Below are 18,735 nucleotides of genomic sequence, written 5' to 3' on the forward strand. Positions count from 1 at the left end.
CCCAAGCACGCTTAACTGCGGAGTTCTGATGGGATCCGGTGCATTAGTGCAGATATGATCGCACCCGTCCACTCCCCTTCTCCTTCCCCCCTTATACGTCACCCCCCGCGCCTCTCCCGCCCTCCTGGCCCGCTCCCGGCGCCGAACGCAGGGAAACGCGGGCCCGGACCCCTCGCCGTCGCCCCGAACGCCGGGAAACACGGCATTTTGGCCGGACGAGCTTCCGCGCGCCCTCCCCGACCCGCAACTATCCTAACCTTTATAGAGATTGGAGATATATGAAAAAATGTACTTTAAATCTGAAAAACTGTGTTTGGGTCAAAAGTTGATATTTTCATTGGTGACGAACTCATTATAATTTCAGCCATTACAATAAGTTCAAAAAGAAAGAAAGTCGATCTTTTTATAAGATCTCCTGTATACAAAGAAAATAAAGATTATAACTCTTGTCAAACAACGCAACAGGCGTTTATCACCCGCTGCTTGCATGGGAACTTTGCCTGTACCGGGGACGTTAATATCCGTGGACCGTCACGGATCAGATCCGGTTAGTAGAAGTTGGATAATCAATGCTCTCACTTCACAAAGGAAGTAATTGCAGTAGCGGTGATTTTGACTAAGCAAAATCACGGCTCTTCTCGGGATTTAAGACCAAGCTTAAATCCGGAGGAATAGGGGACGGGTCTCAGATCTCTCGAACTCCACTCTTTATGCACAAGAGATCGCCAAGATCTGCTAACCATTGCTATAAATTCGTGGCTCCACTCTCCAATTCGGCAGAAATTCGTCCTATTGATGTCCTCCTCGAAAAATGAACACTAGAGCTCTTATTTATAGGCTTGGTTGATGGTTTCTTCAGCTCAAAATGAGGGATCCTCTCTATCTTCAGTTAGCAACTGCATAACCACTGTATCAGAGCAGTTGGAAATCCCAAATCCCGAAAGAAACCATGAAAGAACCGAAAAACCGAATTTTGACCGAATAGTCACCGGTGGCTCGGCCCTGGCCGGGCCACAAAATGGTGGCTCGGCCTGGCTGAGCCACTGGTCTGACCGAGTCGCTTTGGCGCGATTCGGTCGCCAGGGGCTTTATCTGTTTTCCGGGTTCTGACTTGTCCCGTCGTTACGCGTATTTCGTCATTTCGTTGACTTGTAAGCTTTCCTGATTCGTTTCGTGAAAGCATGGATAGTTTGACGGTGGCTGACGAGCGTGCGGGCCACTTGGTTCGCCGATTTGGTGGCTGGTGAGTACACGGGCCACTTGGAGGTGGCCGATTAGCACACGGACCACTTGGAGGTGGCCGATTAGCACGCAGACCACTTGGTTCGTCGATTTGGTTGCTGGTGATTACACGGGCCACTTCAGGGTGGCCGATTAGCACGCATGCCACTTGGTTTGCCGATTTGGTGGCTGGTGAGTACACGGGACTTGGAGGTGGCCGGTGAGTGTATAGGCTATTCGGTTCGCCGTTTCGCTTAATGTGTTCATCTGTGTCGGATAATCCTCTTAGACTTAGATAGTGGCATTTATCACCTTCTCTCTGTCTCGAGCTATGTGTGGATACCTATAGGCATTTTTAGACACCTACAAACTGCACTTCTGCCATGTTTACCATAAATGATGCCTCTCGACCATGGATAGTGTCAAGGCTCTATCGATGGTTGAGAAGCCTATCGACAACATAAAAGTCTCTAAAGTAAAAATCATCGATGACACACGTTGACTATTAATGAGCTTAGCATACCATGAATGGTGGATGATGCCTATGATCGATGGTTAGGAGGTTGAAATCAGCTTTTGAGCTGATTTTCGCTTTATTTTATCTCGTACACTTCCTATACCTATATTTAATTGTACTATATCATCTCAAATAAATATTAGTATCAAATAATAGTTTGTATTATTAAAATAAGAGCTATTATACATAATTGTTAGGATTTTATCTTTGATTCTTTGTGTAACTTCATGAGAATTAGATAGGGTTAGAGTTCTATCATGATTAGGAGTTTGGGTTCTATCATGATTAGGAGTTTGAGTTCTATCACTATTAGGAGTTTGGGTTTTATCATGATTAGGAGTTTGAATCCTATTCTAATTAGGAAGTTAGGCTAGAGATATGGTTTTGGTTTCCCTATATATATTCTTCTATTGGTGGAGGAAAAAATATGAAGAAAAAAGTAGAGATGTAGTAGATGAGAGAGAGAGGGTTTCGTAGTCTTTATCCGTGCAAAAGATTACAAGGAGTAGGATTTGGAGAGAATATGAGAGTTGATTATGTATGTGAGGTTGAGAGATTGAGAGACGAGAGTTGAGTGGCTCCTCTTGTAGTTCTCCCTGATACATAGTGAATTTCTCGTATTGTTACCTCGTGGACGTAGGTCGAAGTTGGTCGACCGAACCACGTAAATCTCGGTGTTCTTTTTCTTGATTGTAGTTATTCTATCTTATTGATTAGGGTTGGCTTCCGAGTTGCACATATCTTGGTAGGCGGGGAGACTGAAATTCCCTAACAAGTGGTATCAGAGCGAAGATAATGGATCCGGGAGCGAGTTCACAAGATAGAAGACGACGTCGTGCAAGATTGAAAATCGACGTTACAAGAATCAAGATGAAAAGGAAAAAAATACTGTAGCGGTGGTACTATAGTAGAACACTGTAGCGCGATGGGAACTGTTCACGTGGGGGATCCGATGGTCCAGATTGATTTGTTAGCCGAATGAGGATTTGGAGGCGGATTTTGATGATCCAGGAGTTGTTCCTAGGGTTTTTCGACGTGCTGAGTTCGTTTTTGGCATCAGTTTTATCAAATTCAAACTCTACGGTGACTGATTTGAATTTTGATTAGAGAATAATGACTTCTTCGGGTCCGAAGTTTGATATTCCACTATTTAACGGCAAGACAAATCTGATGGTAGATAAGGAGCAGGAGTTGGTTGGTGTGTATACTTGAGGAGGACAGTGCCAGATTAGGTGGAGCTTGCAAGCGGGCACGACCGAGTGACACACATGGAGATGAAGATGATGGCGTTGGACTTGAAGATGGAGAGCGCTCATATTCAGTCCAAGCCAAGTGATGGAGGAGATAAAGACATCCAGCTCGTAGTGTAGAGTAGGAGAGGTGCACCAATATGATTTGAGACGAGCGATGCAGGTGGAGCACAAGGACAACAAGAGAGGTGGAGGCGTCATGGCAAAGCAGAAGAAAGTGAGGATCATGAAGGCATCCAATTGGGAGTGCAAATGTTCTGATTTGAAGTGCGAAAGAAATAGAAGACTCTAGCGAGAGAGGCAAAGTTTCAAGACGACGATGATATATCTTCAAGGGAGTTTGGGAATCAAATCCAAGGTGGAGATTGTTGGGATTTTGTCTTTGATTCTTTGTGTAACTTCATGAGAATTAGATAGGGTTAGAGTTCTATCATGATTAGGAGTTTGGGTTCTATCATGATTAGGAGTTTGAGTTCTATCATGATTAGGAGTTTGGGTTTTATTATGATTAGGAGTTTGAATCCTATTCTAATTAGGAAGTTAGGGTAAAGATAGGGTTTTGGTTTCACTATATATATTCTTCTATTGGTGGAGGAAAAACCATGAAGAAAAAAGTAGAGATGTAGTAGATGAGAGAGAGAGAGAGAGGATTTCGTAGTCTTTATCCGTGCAAAAAATTACAAGGAGTGGGCTTTCGAGAGAATATGAGAGTTGATTATGCATATGAGGTTGAGAGATTGAGAGACGAGAGTTGAGTGGTTCCTCTTGTAGTTCTCCCTGATACATAGTGAATTTCTCGTATTGTTGCCCCGTGGACGTAGGTCGAAGTTGGTCGACCGAACCACGTAAATCTCGGTGTTCTTTTTCTTGATTGTGGTTGTTCTATTTTATTCAGTACATATTTATGCTGGCAGACTTAAAAAGAAAGATTATATACTTTGTTACTAATTTAATAGACAATAATATGCATATAGATTCCCTTATATTAAAACTGTGACATCAGTTATATGCTAACAAAAACGATACATCTATACTTTACTTTTTATTACTTGGAGTTGGAACGCAGACAATTCTTACGCAATTAGACCATGAAAGTTCTCGAACTCATTAATTAGGCTCCAACTCCAAGTTAACAATGGATCGAGTTCTTGAGGAGAAACAAATTACTCGAGAAAAGTGCGTGTTTAAAATATTTATTTCTCAAAATGATTATTCTTGACGCAGCTCGGGAGTAGTAGTCTTGGAATCCCAACAACGACAATCTTCAAATCCACGAAGAGCTTCGAATTCACGAAGTAAATATTAAAAAAAATAAAAATTTATTAATTAAAGTTATGCCCCTAGAGCTTACAAGACTCTACTTAAATAAAAAAAACAAGACTTTTATAAGGACTTAAACTCCTACAAGCACTCAAACTTTACCAAAACTAGTAAAATAATTCCTAAAATATTAAAACGCCTAAAAAGACTCCTTATGACTAGGAAAGTCCACCGGTCAAATCTGAGATCAAATCAAATTTGTTTCTTAATCAATACAGACTCCTAAAACATTACTAAAAATAGTAAAAAACGGACAAAAATACAGAAAACTCTCAAGCCGTAAGGAATTTGGCGAAACGGAGGAAGCAAACCGAACCCTTAAGGGTGGGTTGGATGGCTCCGTTTCGTCGAGATAGTCGATTTTTGTATATAATTCGTCCAATTCCGACGTACGGTTTGAAAGTTATGACTGTTTCTTCGTAGCAAGTTATTTTCCTCGATCGGGCCCGCATTTGAGCATGCGATTGTACCACTTTGACATAAACATGTTTGTCGTGTGTTCTACATCAATTATGAAATAGATTCTCAAAATATTAATATCAAAATATTCCTCCAAAATCATTTTTTTAGTACAAAGGACACTAAACTTGAAAGGATTTAAAGATTTACAAATCGAGACATAAACATGTTCAAGACTACCTGCTCCAAGATTGCCACTAGCGACTCTAGGATCATTGGAGTGAAGACTGAGTTGACATGATCATAGAATAGATCCAATTTAGCTAGCAAGAGCATCTGTAGTGAAGTTTGCCTCAAGCCAAACATGAGTAAGTCGATAATTTCCAGGCCGCAAGCAACTCATTAATGTGCATTAGCACTTCAATAAAGATATTATGACAAATTTCCGAGGATAAGCTAATATCAATCATATGAGAGAACGGAAGATATTAAGAACACATGAACACAAAGATATACGTGGTTCGGCTTGTAGCCTACGTACACGGGCGAAGGAGGAGAAAAGCTTTACTAATTGTGAGGATTACAACATGGATCTCTCAATCTCTCAATACCAAGTCATACCCCAAAAGTCTAATAAACTCTCAACTAAAGGAACAGAAGAGAAGAATATCAAATAAGCTTCACAAAAAAACTCTCTCTTCTTTATTGGTGCTCTGAAGATTAATACATCTAATTGGCTTGAAAGACTATTCTTATATAGCATTGAAGATCTCAACTCCTTGTTGTCTAAGGAATAAGAGTTCTAATAGGAATAGAAGTCTACATGTCCTAAAACCCAACAAGAGTTCAAGTAGGAATAAGTCTATAATATGATTGGTTGTGTAAAATCTAATGTAAGTAGGACCCTTGATCAAACCAAATCAACCTAAAAAAAAGAACTCTCAAAGCAATATGGATTTGAGTATTTGAGGCAACCTATAACAAATCTCCATATTGACTCAAATGTGTAGAATATTGCTCACTTCAAAATAAGCTAACTTACTCCACCTTCTCCAATAGCCCCGCAGGGCATCTAAGTGTGACATGTATCGATAAAGTCCAAGCCCTGCTTGAACTTGCTAACTGAAAGAGGCCTCCTCAACAAATCGACTGAATTGTCCGCACGACGAACGTAAATATTAGTGAAGTCATCACCTAAAGTGGCTCCTGAATAGCTGAATGGCACAAAATTGTAAACCGACAATTCATAAGCTATTGTATCTTCATATCTTCGTGGTGGTCGAATATCTTGTCTAGACCGATCTCTAGCAATTAATAGTGTATTCTCGCTCTTCCTGTAGCTGCTGAGGTGCTTCGTCTACTTGAACGGGGTATGGCTACTGAACTCCTATAGTCTTATCTTGTTGAAGAGCTGAATCACGAATTTCTAACTCCACCTTATGTCCTGTAGTGCGCGCATTATCAACAAATGAAACTGATGACCGTTTCTGGTGGAACATAGCAGATTCAACAAAAATAACATCACAGCTAATAGTAACCTTAGGAGACTTCGGATCAGGACACCATAACCTAAAACCCTTAACACCCGATGCATAACCTAGGAATATGCACTTCTTCGCTCACGGCTCAAGTTTCCTTTGACTAACATGCACATATGTAGGACAACCAAATATTTTAAGATTAGAATAATATGCAGGCTTACCGGACCAAACTTTCTTTGGAGTTTTACAACTAATAGCAGTAGATGGAGACTGATTCACTAAGTAAAAAGCCATATTCACTGCTTCCGCCCAGTATTCCTTATCTAAACCTATATTGAACATCACACAACAAGCTTTATCTAATAGAGTTCTGTTCATACGTTCTACCACTCCATTTTATTGCTGCGTGCGAGGGACTGTACGATGTCTAACGATTCACTTCTTCTTACAGAACTCATTAAATTCTTCTCCATAAAACTCAAGGCCATTATCAGTTCTAAGCCTCTTAATCAGCCTCCTAGTCTGCTTCTCAATCAAAGACTTCCCCTGCTTGAAAGTCACAAATACCTTATATTTATGTCACAAAAAGTAGACTCAAACCTTTCTGGAGTAGTCATTAATGAAGGTCAACAAATATCTCAAACTATCACCCTTCGAGGCAACTTAAGAAGGTCCCCAAAGATCTGAATGGATATAATCCAAAGTACCTTTAGTCTGATACACTACTGTAGTGAAGCTAACTCTTTTCTTCTTCCCAAAGATACAATGCTCGCAGAATCCTATTTTTCTGTACCCTGTCCACATAAAAGACCCTTCTTACTCAACTAGGTCAATCCGTGCTCACTCATATGACCAAGTCTCATATGTTATAATCTGGTAGTATCAACTCCTAACATCAATGATGCAACTGCAGCCGAGCCGATAACAGTAGAACCCTTCAATACATACAAGCTGTCGATCTTCTTTCCTTTCATAACCACAAGAGAGCCTTTTGTAACCCTAAGAACTCTACCTTTACTTGAAAAATAGCACCCAATGCTAGCAAGAGTGCCTAAAGAGATGAGATTTTTCCTTAAACCTGGAACATGCCTAACATCTGTCAAAGTCCTGATGACTCCATCATGCATCTTAATCTGAATTGCGTCTTTCCTAACAGTCTTGCATGAGGGGTTGTTCCCCATAAAAACAATTCCACCATCAATAGCTTCATAAGTGGTGAAGCAGTCCCGATTAGGACACATATGATAGGAACAACCTGAATTTAAATTCCAATCATCTATGCTCTTGTTTATATCATCTGTAGCCAACAAAATTATATCTACAGCAATATCAACTTCAGCGGAGTCCTCATTTGATTTTCCTTCATACTCTTCTTGCTTATTTTTGTTCTTCAATCTGTAACAATCGGTCTTGATGTGCCCTTTCTTCTTGCAATATCTGTAGGTTAGATTCCTACGCTTCGACTTATACCTATTACCTCCAAAACCTCTTTCTTCCACTCTTCCTCGAACAAATAAGCCATCAGCTTTATCGTCACTTTCACTTGTGGTTAACTCTTTATTGATGTTCCCCTTATTCAATAAGTTCTCTTTGATGTCCTTAATACCTATAGAATCTCGACCATAAATCATAGTATTCCTGAAGTGCTTATAGGAAGGCGACAAAGAACACAATAACAATAGGGCTTGATCTTCATCATCGATTTTAACATTAATCTTTCTCAAATCTATAATCATAGAATTAAATTCACCAATATGAGATTTGATGGGTGTTCCTTCTGACATCCGAAGTGTGTATAAACGCTGCTTCAAGAGGAAGCGATTAGTGAGCAACTTCGTCAAATATAAATTCTCCAAATTAGACCATAAATTAGCTGTTGTCTTCTTTGTGAGAACTTCTTGCAAAACTTCATTTGTCAAACATAACTGGATTGCTGTGAGAGCTCTATCATCCAACTCGTTCCAATCTTCCTCCTCCATATTAGCTGATTTCTTCGACTTCCCGAACAAAGCCTTTTTCAATTCACTCTGTGTCAATACGGCGATCATCCTAACTTGCTAAAGGTTGAAACTGATGTTGTCGTCACTTCTTGATATCCCACTTCGTAGTAATTATCATCATCTTCTCATCCGATCGATAGTTGAGGGCTCTGATACTAATTTGTTATGATAAATTCTCAGAATAAGCTAATATCAATCACACGAGAGCACGAAAATATCAAGGACACACGAACACAAAGATATACACGGTTCGGCTTGTAGCCTACTTCCACGGGCGAAGGAGGAGAAAAACTTTACTAATTATCCAAGTCAGACCCCAAAAGCCTAATACAACTCTCAACTAAAGGAACAAAAGAAAAGAATATCAAATAGGCTTCACAAAAGAACTTTCTCTTCTTGATTGGTGCTATGAAGATTGATGCATCTAATTGGCTTGAAAGACTGTTCTTATATAGCCTTGAAGATCCCAACTCCTTATTGTCTAAGGAATAAGAGTTCTAATAGCAATAGAAGTCCACATGTCCTAAAACCCAACAAGTGTCCAAGTAGGAATAAATCTATATGATTGGTTGTGCAAAGTTTAATGTAAGTAGAACTCTTGATCAAACCAAACCAACATAAAAAAAAACTCCCAAAGTAATATGGATTTAGTATTTGAGGAAACCTATAACAAAAGAGAGATGTATCCTCTTTCTTGTTGATCAACTTAATGGCCTTCAAAGAATCAGTTTCAAGAATTGTCCGCTTGTAACCATTATTCTATGCAATGACTAGACCTTTGGAAGTTGCTTGTAATCCATATTCCTCCAAAATCTTTGAAGTACACCAAATAATCCTTCGAGTTGAAATATGTATCCGTGCTTGAAGAAAAAAGAAAATTATTGTATCTTCATCTTCAAGTAATAAAGAAAATTTTCAGTTGTCTCATGGATGTCATCACATTGCCAAACCACATTAAAATCTTCTTATTTTCTATGATTTGATCATTTGTTCTTCATTTTTATCAAAAAAAAAATCTAGAATAAACCCTAAAAGTCGCAACATAGCATACCCAATCCAGGTTGGATTATAAAAGGAATATTAACATGGATCTGTCTGCTGGAACTTAAAAATTCTAGGGATTTATTTTATAATATCAATACATTGGGGATGGGATGGAGTGCGATGCTGAGGTAGGATTGGGGACTATTTCAAAATATCCATTATTTTGGGGCCAGTGTGGTTTACGTTCCAATTTGGTACGCTAAACTCATGTTTGGGAAAAAAAAGGGTCGGCCTTAAACTTGTTTTGAGGTCAAATTTTGGCCTTAAGACTGTTGTTGTTTTCTCTCACCCAAACATAATTGGTTTGGCCTTACGTTCTAATTCTTTATTATTCCACTTTGTCATTCATTCGCAAGATATATAGTTCTTGATATATAATCCGTACAAGACAGTATATGACAAAAGAAACCTTATCTTATTTATTTGTTATTGCAACAAAGAAGCGAACAACGCATTGCTTTCGGGCACATACAAACTGATGACGCTCACGCAACATAAAGTTACAATTCCAGTCAAATTCCTCGTTATTCAAACGCATACCATCACAATAGAAATATAAGCACTGTATTTAAGCGTAGGCAGTTGGGTTGGCCAGGAGGTAAGCTTCGGCTGCCTTCATGTGGTTTGTTATCCCCTCCTTCGCCTTTGCACTCTCATCGGCGACACCAGGGAGAATCTTGTAGGTAGCGGTCACCTTGACGACGCATCCACCATTGCTCGAGGGCTCGAACTTGAAGTGAGTGGTGGCAGATTCAAACATCTTACCCAAACCTCCGCCTTCCACAAGGGTCTGCTTCACCTCGAACTTGTCATGGTCTATGAAATCCAGGCGTTCCTTCACATAGCTGAAAGGTAATGCTATACACACGAAAGGAAAAGAAAAAAAAATTAGGATTTGATATTAAATCAATTCTACTAGTGAAATTTAATATTTTTGTCCCTGTAACAAAGTTGTCTCACGTCCATTTGGTTGTGTGGGGTATATATTGTTCGGAAAAAGGCATGGAGTGAAATTTAATCCCACATCGGATAGAGAGTAAGATGGGTAGATGGTTAAATATGCTTGGACTCATGACTCAATATGGATTAGTTCTTTTGAGTCAATTGTGTCAAAGTAGATTATCAATGGGCCTTTATAAAAGTCATAACAAATTGGTACCACAGCCGAAGGTTCAAGGGGCCGTTTGTTGGATACTCTCGATGCTTCGAGATTCTGTTGTTGCATGAGTTAGAGCTCAAGGTAGAGTGGATGTGGCATTACGTTATAACTCTCTTTGGTGTAACTTGGACCAGCAAGGGTTCGGGCTCCCTTGAGTGCATATGCTGGCACATTTGGCACCAATGATTTCGTTCGATCTTGTATCCAGACTCTAGTTGGGCTCGCCTGGATCCGAGCCAAGGTAGTGATGTGTAAGGATGTGAGGTTTGGTTTGGAAAAAGGGACGGTGTAAAATTTAGTCACACATAGGATATAGAGTATAAGATGGATGGATGGTGAAGTATGCATGTAGTTATGGCTCAATAAGTAGATTAGCGACCGAGTAAAATGGACCTAAAAATATAATACAAAATTTAAGAGAAAAGCGTAACGAAATACACATAATTAATAGGTTAGAATTCTTACCGGGGTTGTTAATCTTGATCTCTCGGACGGCTCCAACAGCTCCATCTCCAGACACCACAGAACCACTGGCGATGAAATCGGGCGCAATCTTAGGGCCGAGGTTGTGCCAGTCCAGCATTGCAGCCTTGAACAGCCTCCCTGCGGGGACATTGGCAGCGACCTCGTGGCTCCAGCTTCCCGAACTCATGTTTTCCTATCCGCTGTTACGTACTAGCAATGAATGTTTGGTTTGCCTATTTGAGAGATGGACGTGTAAAGAGCTGGGCGAGATTGGGCGTTTTATATATAGAGTTTTGGAAATGGTAGGTGGTCACCAAATTAATTAGGATGGGTGCCAATGTTTCAAAGATTTTCTCTAATTCTAAAAAGGGTGCATGCCCATCCAACGTGAAGGTTGGCTGCATCTGACACCTTAATGAGGAAAACAGGGAGAACGGTTTATCTTTGAAGAAAAGTCAATATTTCAACATGTGCTGTGGGGAAAATATGATTTGCTTTTCGACTTGTAGTAGGCTTCTAGAATTTAGCATTTTGATATTCTTTCCCCACTCTTATTGTCAAGAGGGAAGCTAGTTCGTCCCGCTGAATGTAGACACGAAGTTCATGGCAAAATACAAGCGTAGGTTAGATTTTGTTGGAAAAAGGTAATACATATACATTTGACTGAATTAACAACTTTCGCATACGGAGATTCTTATTAAACCAAACTAGCTTACGCATAGTGTGCATTCCTCACACGACTTCACATATTTGAAGAAAAATTAAGAATTATTTATTTCCATAATAGATCATAACTAAATTAAGAATGAACAGCTTAGGATAATGAAAGGAAAAACAAGGTAGAATCAAAGTAGATAATGAAAGTCAAAGAACCACACACAAGGTCAGGAGGTAATTTCTAGGATTCCTTTTTCTTGACTAATTTCGCAATCATATCTATTATCTTCTGTAGTTCTTTGACAATAGCTGCAGGCACATCAATGCACCTTCTAGATGGAGGCTAACTGAAAGAGATGTTGGCGAGGAAGGCACTTGAGCATTTAACCATCTGTAGATCCATGTCTAATGGACTCTATTATATTAGATTTTTGAGTTTATATACATGTACTTTACGTTAGAATATAAAATTAAAACCCTCGATCAATTCTCATCATAATTTTAGAGTTTTGATATAATGACAGATTTAAGATGACATCTGAACAACCTAATTTGAACCTAGGTTGCCACAAATCTAGAGTTGAATTTAAAAAAAAATTGATACCGCTCACTACGAGTCTATGCTTTTGAAAAAGCGAGGTCAATCAGCCAGCATGTTAGAATATCTACATTTTTAGAGCATCTTACGTTTATTTATTTTTAGTAAAAAATCGAGTAAGATGGATATATGGTTAAATATACTTGGACTCATGACTGAAATTGTTGTGCGCAGCGAAAATTTCGGCAGAGTTTCTGGTGCACAATAATAGAGAAAGATCAATAAGAATTCTTGTTTCTCAAAGGGAACAATAATCTGAAGCCTAATATCTCATCAAAGTGGGATATTAGCTCTTCCTCTTGTCAGCTCTAGGACTGCGCGTCGAGGGATCCTAAAAACTATTACAATGGCCACAAACTCAAACAAACTAATTTTACGTGGTTCGGCAAACTGCCTACGTCCACGGGGCAAGGAGGGGGGAGATCTACTATTAGAGGGAGAGAATAGAACTAGGGTTTATAATCACTCAATCTAAACCCTCAAACAATCTCTCTCTCACACACAAATATCTATCAGTTTTTCTCTCAAAAGAAACAGCCGCCGGAACAACACGCAGCCCAAAACTCACTTTTGCACGCTGCCTTTTTTCCTGCCTCTGCACGCCGCCAAAAAGAAAAACTGCTGACTGCTACCCTCCTTCGCACACCATCCAAAAACCCTAGAAACTAGGCTTTTATAGACATCTGCTGTGTTTTCGGGTGGACCAGCCAAAAAATCCGCTGGTCTCTTAGGCTCTTCACGCGGAATCCAAGAGAACCAGATCTTTTCACGTGTCCTTGCTTTTTCACACGTTTTGTGGTCCACACACCGAAATAATCTCTTCACTTGGGCTCCTCTGTGCGAATTTTCTCTTCACCCACGTGAAGGTCTTCACGTGAGTGGACCCCCTTTTCTGCAAACCATTACTCGACCACAAACACCGATCCTCCTCCAGCAAGGCACGGTCTTCCAAATTTGTCACCCTATCTAGTTGCCCCAAGATTTTCTTTCCAACGAAGTGTCTCGAAATGCCGTGAGCTCGGCTCCAATGCAGAAACAGGTCCATCTTGTACCTCCCATCAAAACCAGAATGGAGTACCTTCACCTTTCTGTCTATCACACACTTCTTCAATCTGTTGGATACTACTAGGACTTTCTCTAAAGGGGATTTGGTTGTAACCCAAACATGCCTAGAACAGTCACCAACAAAGGAAACCAAACTTCTATTACCTCCCAATGATGCTCTATTGGAAGGCCCCCAAACATCCACGTGAACTCCTCTAGAACGACCCTTAGCACGGTGAATAGAGGTGACAAACTTCACCTCGGTCTTCTTGCTCACATTAACATGTTCACTGGACTTCAAACTACAGGTCTTCGCACCCTCTTTCAATCTATGCGAGAAATCAATACTGGAATGGCCAAGCCCCAAATGCCGCAGTCTAGTCGAATCAACAGAAGTCGCCAGTTCTCCACCTGCCTACTGTAATGGCCAAGCCCCAAATGCCGCAGTCTAGTCGAATCAACAGAAGTCGTCAGCTCTCTACCTGCCACTATATCTCCAGTCAAGTAATACAGGTTATTCCTCCTGACGCCATTCATCACAATCCGAGAGTCTTCCACAATCTTGAGAACCATGTCCTCAATTCGAACATTCAGATCCTCTCCAACCAAAGCTCCAATTGAGATCAAGTTCTTCCTCAAAGAAGAAACATATCTCACATCATTTAACTCCCTAACAGTCCCGTCAAACATTTTTATGCGAATTCTTCCTATCCCAAGGATCTGGCATGCACAGTTATCAGCCATGTACACCACACCACTATCCACCAGTTTCTCAAAACTGGAGAACCATTCCCTTATAGGACACACATGATAGGTCGCACCACTATCCAACATCCATTCAGATTCCTCCGAATAGCTATCTGTAGGACTGATAGAAAGCGAATAAATAGAAGAGTCAGAATTATTAGCATCCGATACAATGTTTGCTTCTGATGATGGTTGCTTCCCTTTTCCCTTCTGCTTATTCTTCATCCATTCGTCGAGCTTTGGACAGTCTTTCTTCCAATGACCAGTATCCTTGCACCAAGCACACTGATCTTTTCCTACTCTAGACTGTGACTTCCAATTCTTTCAGTTCGGATTCTTCCCTCTTGCGACCAACGCCTCTGCTACCGACTCAGTCGAAGTCTCCTTATCCTTCTTCCGAAGCTGATAATTTACCAGTGCAGCAGTGACCTCACTATACGCAAGAGATGACTTCCCATTAATCAGAGTAACGCATTGTCCTCATCTTCAATCATGACATCCACATTCGCCAAATCCGCAAGAAGCTTTGTGTAGGTGTTCATGTGATCTCTAATTGAGGTTCCCTTCTTTAACTGGAAACGATAAAGTCTCCTCTTCAAATGCAAGCAGTTCTCAACACTCTTTGTCAGATACTTGCTTTCGAAAATCTCCTAAATCTTCTTTGCAGAAATCTCATTCATCACATCATATTTTAGATCTTGAGTCAAACAAGATCTAATCACACCATACGCCGTTCGACTCATCTTCTTCCAAACCTTCTCTTCAATCTCATCTGGCTTGCCATCTAACTCCAAAGTATCCTCCAAATTCTGCGCGTTCAGCGCATCCAAAACCTCGCATCTCCATAATCCAAAGTTGTTTGTGCCATTAAACTTTTCCACATCTATCTTTATAGAGTGGATATTCAAACTCTGAATGGTCTTCACGCCAGAAGCACCACCCTCGACACCCGAAGCACCTTCTTTCCCCGACATCTTTCTCAACGCACCAACCAACGAAGAATAGATTCAAAACTGAAAAGATAGAGTCTTTAACCAAAAGATCCCACCTTTATCACCAAACGAAGCCCTGGACGAGCCTCCAAATTGATCTACTACTCTAACCAAACCCTAGATCTGGAATCTGGGCTCTGATACCGCTTGTTGTGCGCAGCAAAAATTTCGGCAGAGTTTCTGGTGCACAATAATAGAGAAAGATCAATAAGAATTCTTGTTTCTCAAAAGGAACAAGAATCTGAAGCCTAATATCTCATCAAAGTGGGATATTAGCTCTTCCTCTCGTCAACTCTAGGACTGCGCGTCGAGGGATCCTAAAAACTTTTACAATGGCCACAAACTCAAACACACTAATTTTACGTGGTTCTACAAATTGCCTACGTCCACAGGGTAAGGAGGGGGGAGATCTACTATTAGAGGGAGAGAATAGAACTAGGGTTTACAATCACTCAATCTAAACCCTCAAACAATCTCTCTCTCACACACAAATATCTATCAGTTTTCCTCTCAAAAGAAACAGCCGCCGGAACAACATGCAGCCCAAAACTCACTTTTGCACGCTGCCTTTTTCCCTGCCTCTGCACGCCGCCAAAAAGAAAAACTGCTGACTGCTACCCTCCTTCGCACACCATCCAAAAACCCTAGAAACTAGGCTTTTATAAACATCTGCTGTGTTTTCGGGTGGACCAGCCAAAAAATCCGCTGGTCTCTTAGGCTCTTCACGCGGAATCCAAGAGAACCAGATCTTTTCACGTGTCCTTGCTTTTTCACATGTTTTGTGGTCCCCACACCGAAATAATCTCTTCACTTGGGCTCCTCTGCGCGAATTTTCTCTTCACCCACGTGAAGGTCTTCACGTGAGTGGACCCCCATGTTGGACCCTAGAGGGGGGGTGATTAGGGTCAAGAGGCTCTAATATGCAATTAAAAATCAGCACAAGCAAACCAAAAAACAACAATGCGATAAAAGTAAGAAAGATAAGGTTAGGAGTTCGTTATCCTTGACGCGCGATGTGTTAACGAGGTTCGGCCCTCTGGCCTACGTCCCCGCTCCCCACTCTCGAGGAGAAATCCACTACACACCCGGTTTGGAAGCCGGAACTTCGTCTACACAGCGATCTCCACAGATCTCTCTCACTACACAGTTTGATCTCACAGATCACACTCCCTCACAGTAGATCTCCACAGATCTCACTCACACAGCAGAAGAAAGAAATGTAAGAACCTCTCTTTACACAGCCCTTATAGCAAAGAGAATGTATACTGAAGCTGGGAGGTGAATCACACTTGAAACAGGGAGAAAACAGAGTTTTGAAAATTTGCTCAGGAAACAGAAAAAGCTCTCTGGTTTTTCAAACGTTAGGGCTTAGAAGAAGAAGAGGTCTGGGGGGGGTTTATATAGAAAAGTTTAAATCATTTTAAAACAAAAACAAATCTTCCCAAATGAGATAATAATCTCTTCTTCAGACCCTCATCACAGACTGTGCCAAACACTAATAAGTGAAAGCACAGTAAACGATGTAAATGACCGTTTAAAAAAGTCGCGGCTGACCAGAGGCAAAAATCGGTTGACCGAAGGAAATTTCGGTCGACCGAAAAATGCCTTCGGTCGACCGACCAAAAATTTCGGTCGACCGCGAGAAGCTAAGGAAATTTGGTAAAACACTCAGAGACTCATCGGTTGACCGGCACGGTCGACCGATTAAAGATTGAAAATTCGGTCGACCGTACCGGTCGACCGACGACACTCTGGAAACATACTGAAGAAAGGTCATCGGATCGGTCGACCGGACCGGTCGACCGATTTCTGATATTTTCTGAAATCTGATTTTTGACCAACTTGAAATATTTGCAAAATATTTATTTGACCTATGAAAATTCTGAAACTTTGTAAAATGTTTTTAATACTAAAAAAAACTGCTTGGAAAAAGAATTTTGCAGATAGGTACTCATATTTGTGAAAAATAGTATTTTGTGAAAAAACGCTTAAAAGCACAAGTCTAAAAACGTGTGTGTGATTCCCAATAGCTTCAAGTAAACTCAGTAACTCTTTGCCTACATTCTAGCACTAGAGAGAAAAACAAAAGAAAGCTAATATCCTCATATAGAGAGCAATATACTTGAGCTTTGATATAGCTTGAATCGGATGAAGCTTTTGATCGAATTTGTCGTTCTTGAAATAACGTTGCTTCATCTCTTGGCCTCCTCCTCCTTTGGATATCTTCGTTGTAGCGTATATTCCATCCATCCTCCGTTGATGGCACTAACGAGCTTGACAAATGAATTTACTACATTTATACTCAATAAGCCATTAGTACCGATAATGGTGGTTGTAAGAACATCATCAAAACATAAGGGCTAACAATCTCCCCCTTTTTGATGATGAAAATCAACCATTATAAGAGCAAAAATAAAATAGCTTATAGATAGGTGCTCCCCCTATCTATGAGCTCCCCCTAAATATATGCAACAAATGAGGAGATTTCTCTCCCCCTTTGTCACCATCAAAAATGGGGTAAAGAGAAATGCCAAATGCAAAATGCAACTAATCAAGCAAGCAATGTAGAACTTTCACATAGTGCATAAGCCCAAACCATTTCTTATGCGACAAAAATCATCCTCTCCAAGAGGCTTAGTAAATATATCCGCTAGTTGAGATTTGGTGTCAACAAATACTAGGGATACATCTTGTCGCTCTACATGATCGCGTAAGAAATGATGGCGTACGTCAATATGCTTAGTTCTAGAATGCAAAACCGAATTTTTGGAAATATTTATGGCACTTGTGTTATCACAAAAGATTTTAATATTTTGAAAATTCAAATCATAGTCAACTAAACTTTGTTTCATCCATAAGACTTGAGCACAACATAAGCCGGCGGCAATGTATTCCGCTTCCGTAGTGGACAATGCAACACAATTTTATTTCTTGGAAGCCCAAGAAACAAGGGAATTTCCTAAGAATTGGCATGTTCCACTAGTACTCTTGCGATCTACCTTACATCCGGCAAAGTCGGCATCACAAAAACCATATAAATCAAAAGTGGTGTTTTTTGGATAAAACAAACCAAGGTTAAAAGTTCCATTAACATACTTAATGATCCTTTTAACCGTAATTAAATGAGATGTTTTTGGAGAAGCTTAAAAACGTGCACATGCACATACACTAAACATGATGTCGGGTCTACTAGCGTTGAGATAAAGAAGACTACCTATCATACCTCGGTATAGTTTTTGGTCCACATCTTCACCACTCTCATCCGCATCAAGCTTAACACTAGTACTCATAGGAGTAGGCGCATGCTTAGAATTCTCCAACTTAAATTTCTTCACCAATTCCTTCGCATACTTGCTTTGTGAAATGAAGATCCCATCCTTAGTTTGCTTGACTTGGAGCCCGAGAAAGAATGTAAGCTCTCCCATCATACTCATCTCAAAGTGATCCTGCATAACTTTAGAAAATTCCTTGCACAAGGATTCATTAGTAGCACCAAAAATAATGTCATCCACATATATTTGAACCAAAATGAAATTATTTTTCCTTTTTCTCGCAAAAGGTGTGTTATCAATTGTTCCTTTTGAAAAACCATTTTCAATAAGAAAACTAGAGAGGCGAGCATACCAAGCCCTAGGAGCTTGTTTCAACCCATATAAAGCTTTTTGTACCCGGTAAACATGATTATGAAAAGCATGATCTATAAAACCGGGGGGTTGCTCAACATACACTTCCTCTTCTATAAAACCATTTAAGAAAGCACTTTTTACATCCATTTGAAATAGTTTGAAATTTTTAAAGCTAGCAAATGTCAAAAACATCCTAATAGATTCCAACCTTGCAA

The 18,735-nt window shown here is 40.2% G+C and overlaps 1 protein-coding gene across 1 annotated transcript; it reads right to left on the reverse strand.

The window, feature by feature from the left end:
• On the reverse strand, window positions 9,629-11,125 carry LOC109849210 (pathogenesis-related protein 1-like). Its single transcript, XM_020419028.1, has 2 exons — window positions 10,857-11,125; window positions 9,629-10,090 (listed from the first exon to the last, which is right to left on the reverse strand). The coding sequence occupies exons 1-2, from the start codon at window positions 11,041-11,043 to the stop codon at window positions 9,801-9,803; spliced, it is 477 nt and encodes a 158-aa protein (XP_020274617.1). The 5' UTR covers window positions 11,044-11,125; the 3' UTR covers window positions 9,629-9,800.

Source organism: Asparagus officinalis, chromosome 7 (genome assembly GCF_001876935.1).
Source record: "Asparagus officinalis chromosome 7, Aspof.V1, whole genome shotgun sequence".
In the NCBI taxonomy this organism is placed as follows: domain Eukaryota; kingdom Viridiplantae; phylum Streptophyta; class Magnoliopsida; order Asparagales; family Asparagaceae; genus Asparagus; species Asparagus officinalis.

Excerpts from the sequence above, each read along its gene's own strand:
- LOC109849210 (XM_020419028.1), bottom strand. The coding sequence starts at position 11,043 with ATGAGTTCGGGAAGCTGGAGCCACGAGGTCGCTGCCAATGTCCCCGCA. Across the intron at positions 10,091-10,856 it reads GATCAAGATTAACAACCCCG|CATTACCTTTCAGCTATGTG; the intron begins GTAAGAATTCTA and ends TCGTGTGTATAG.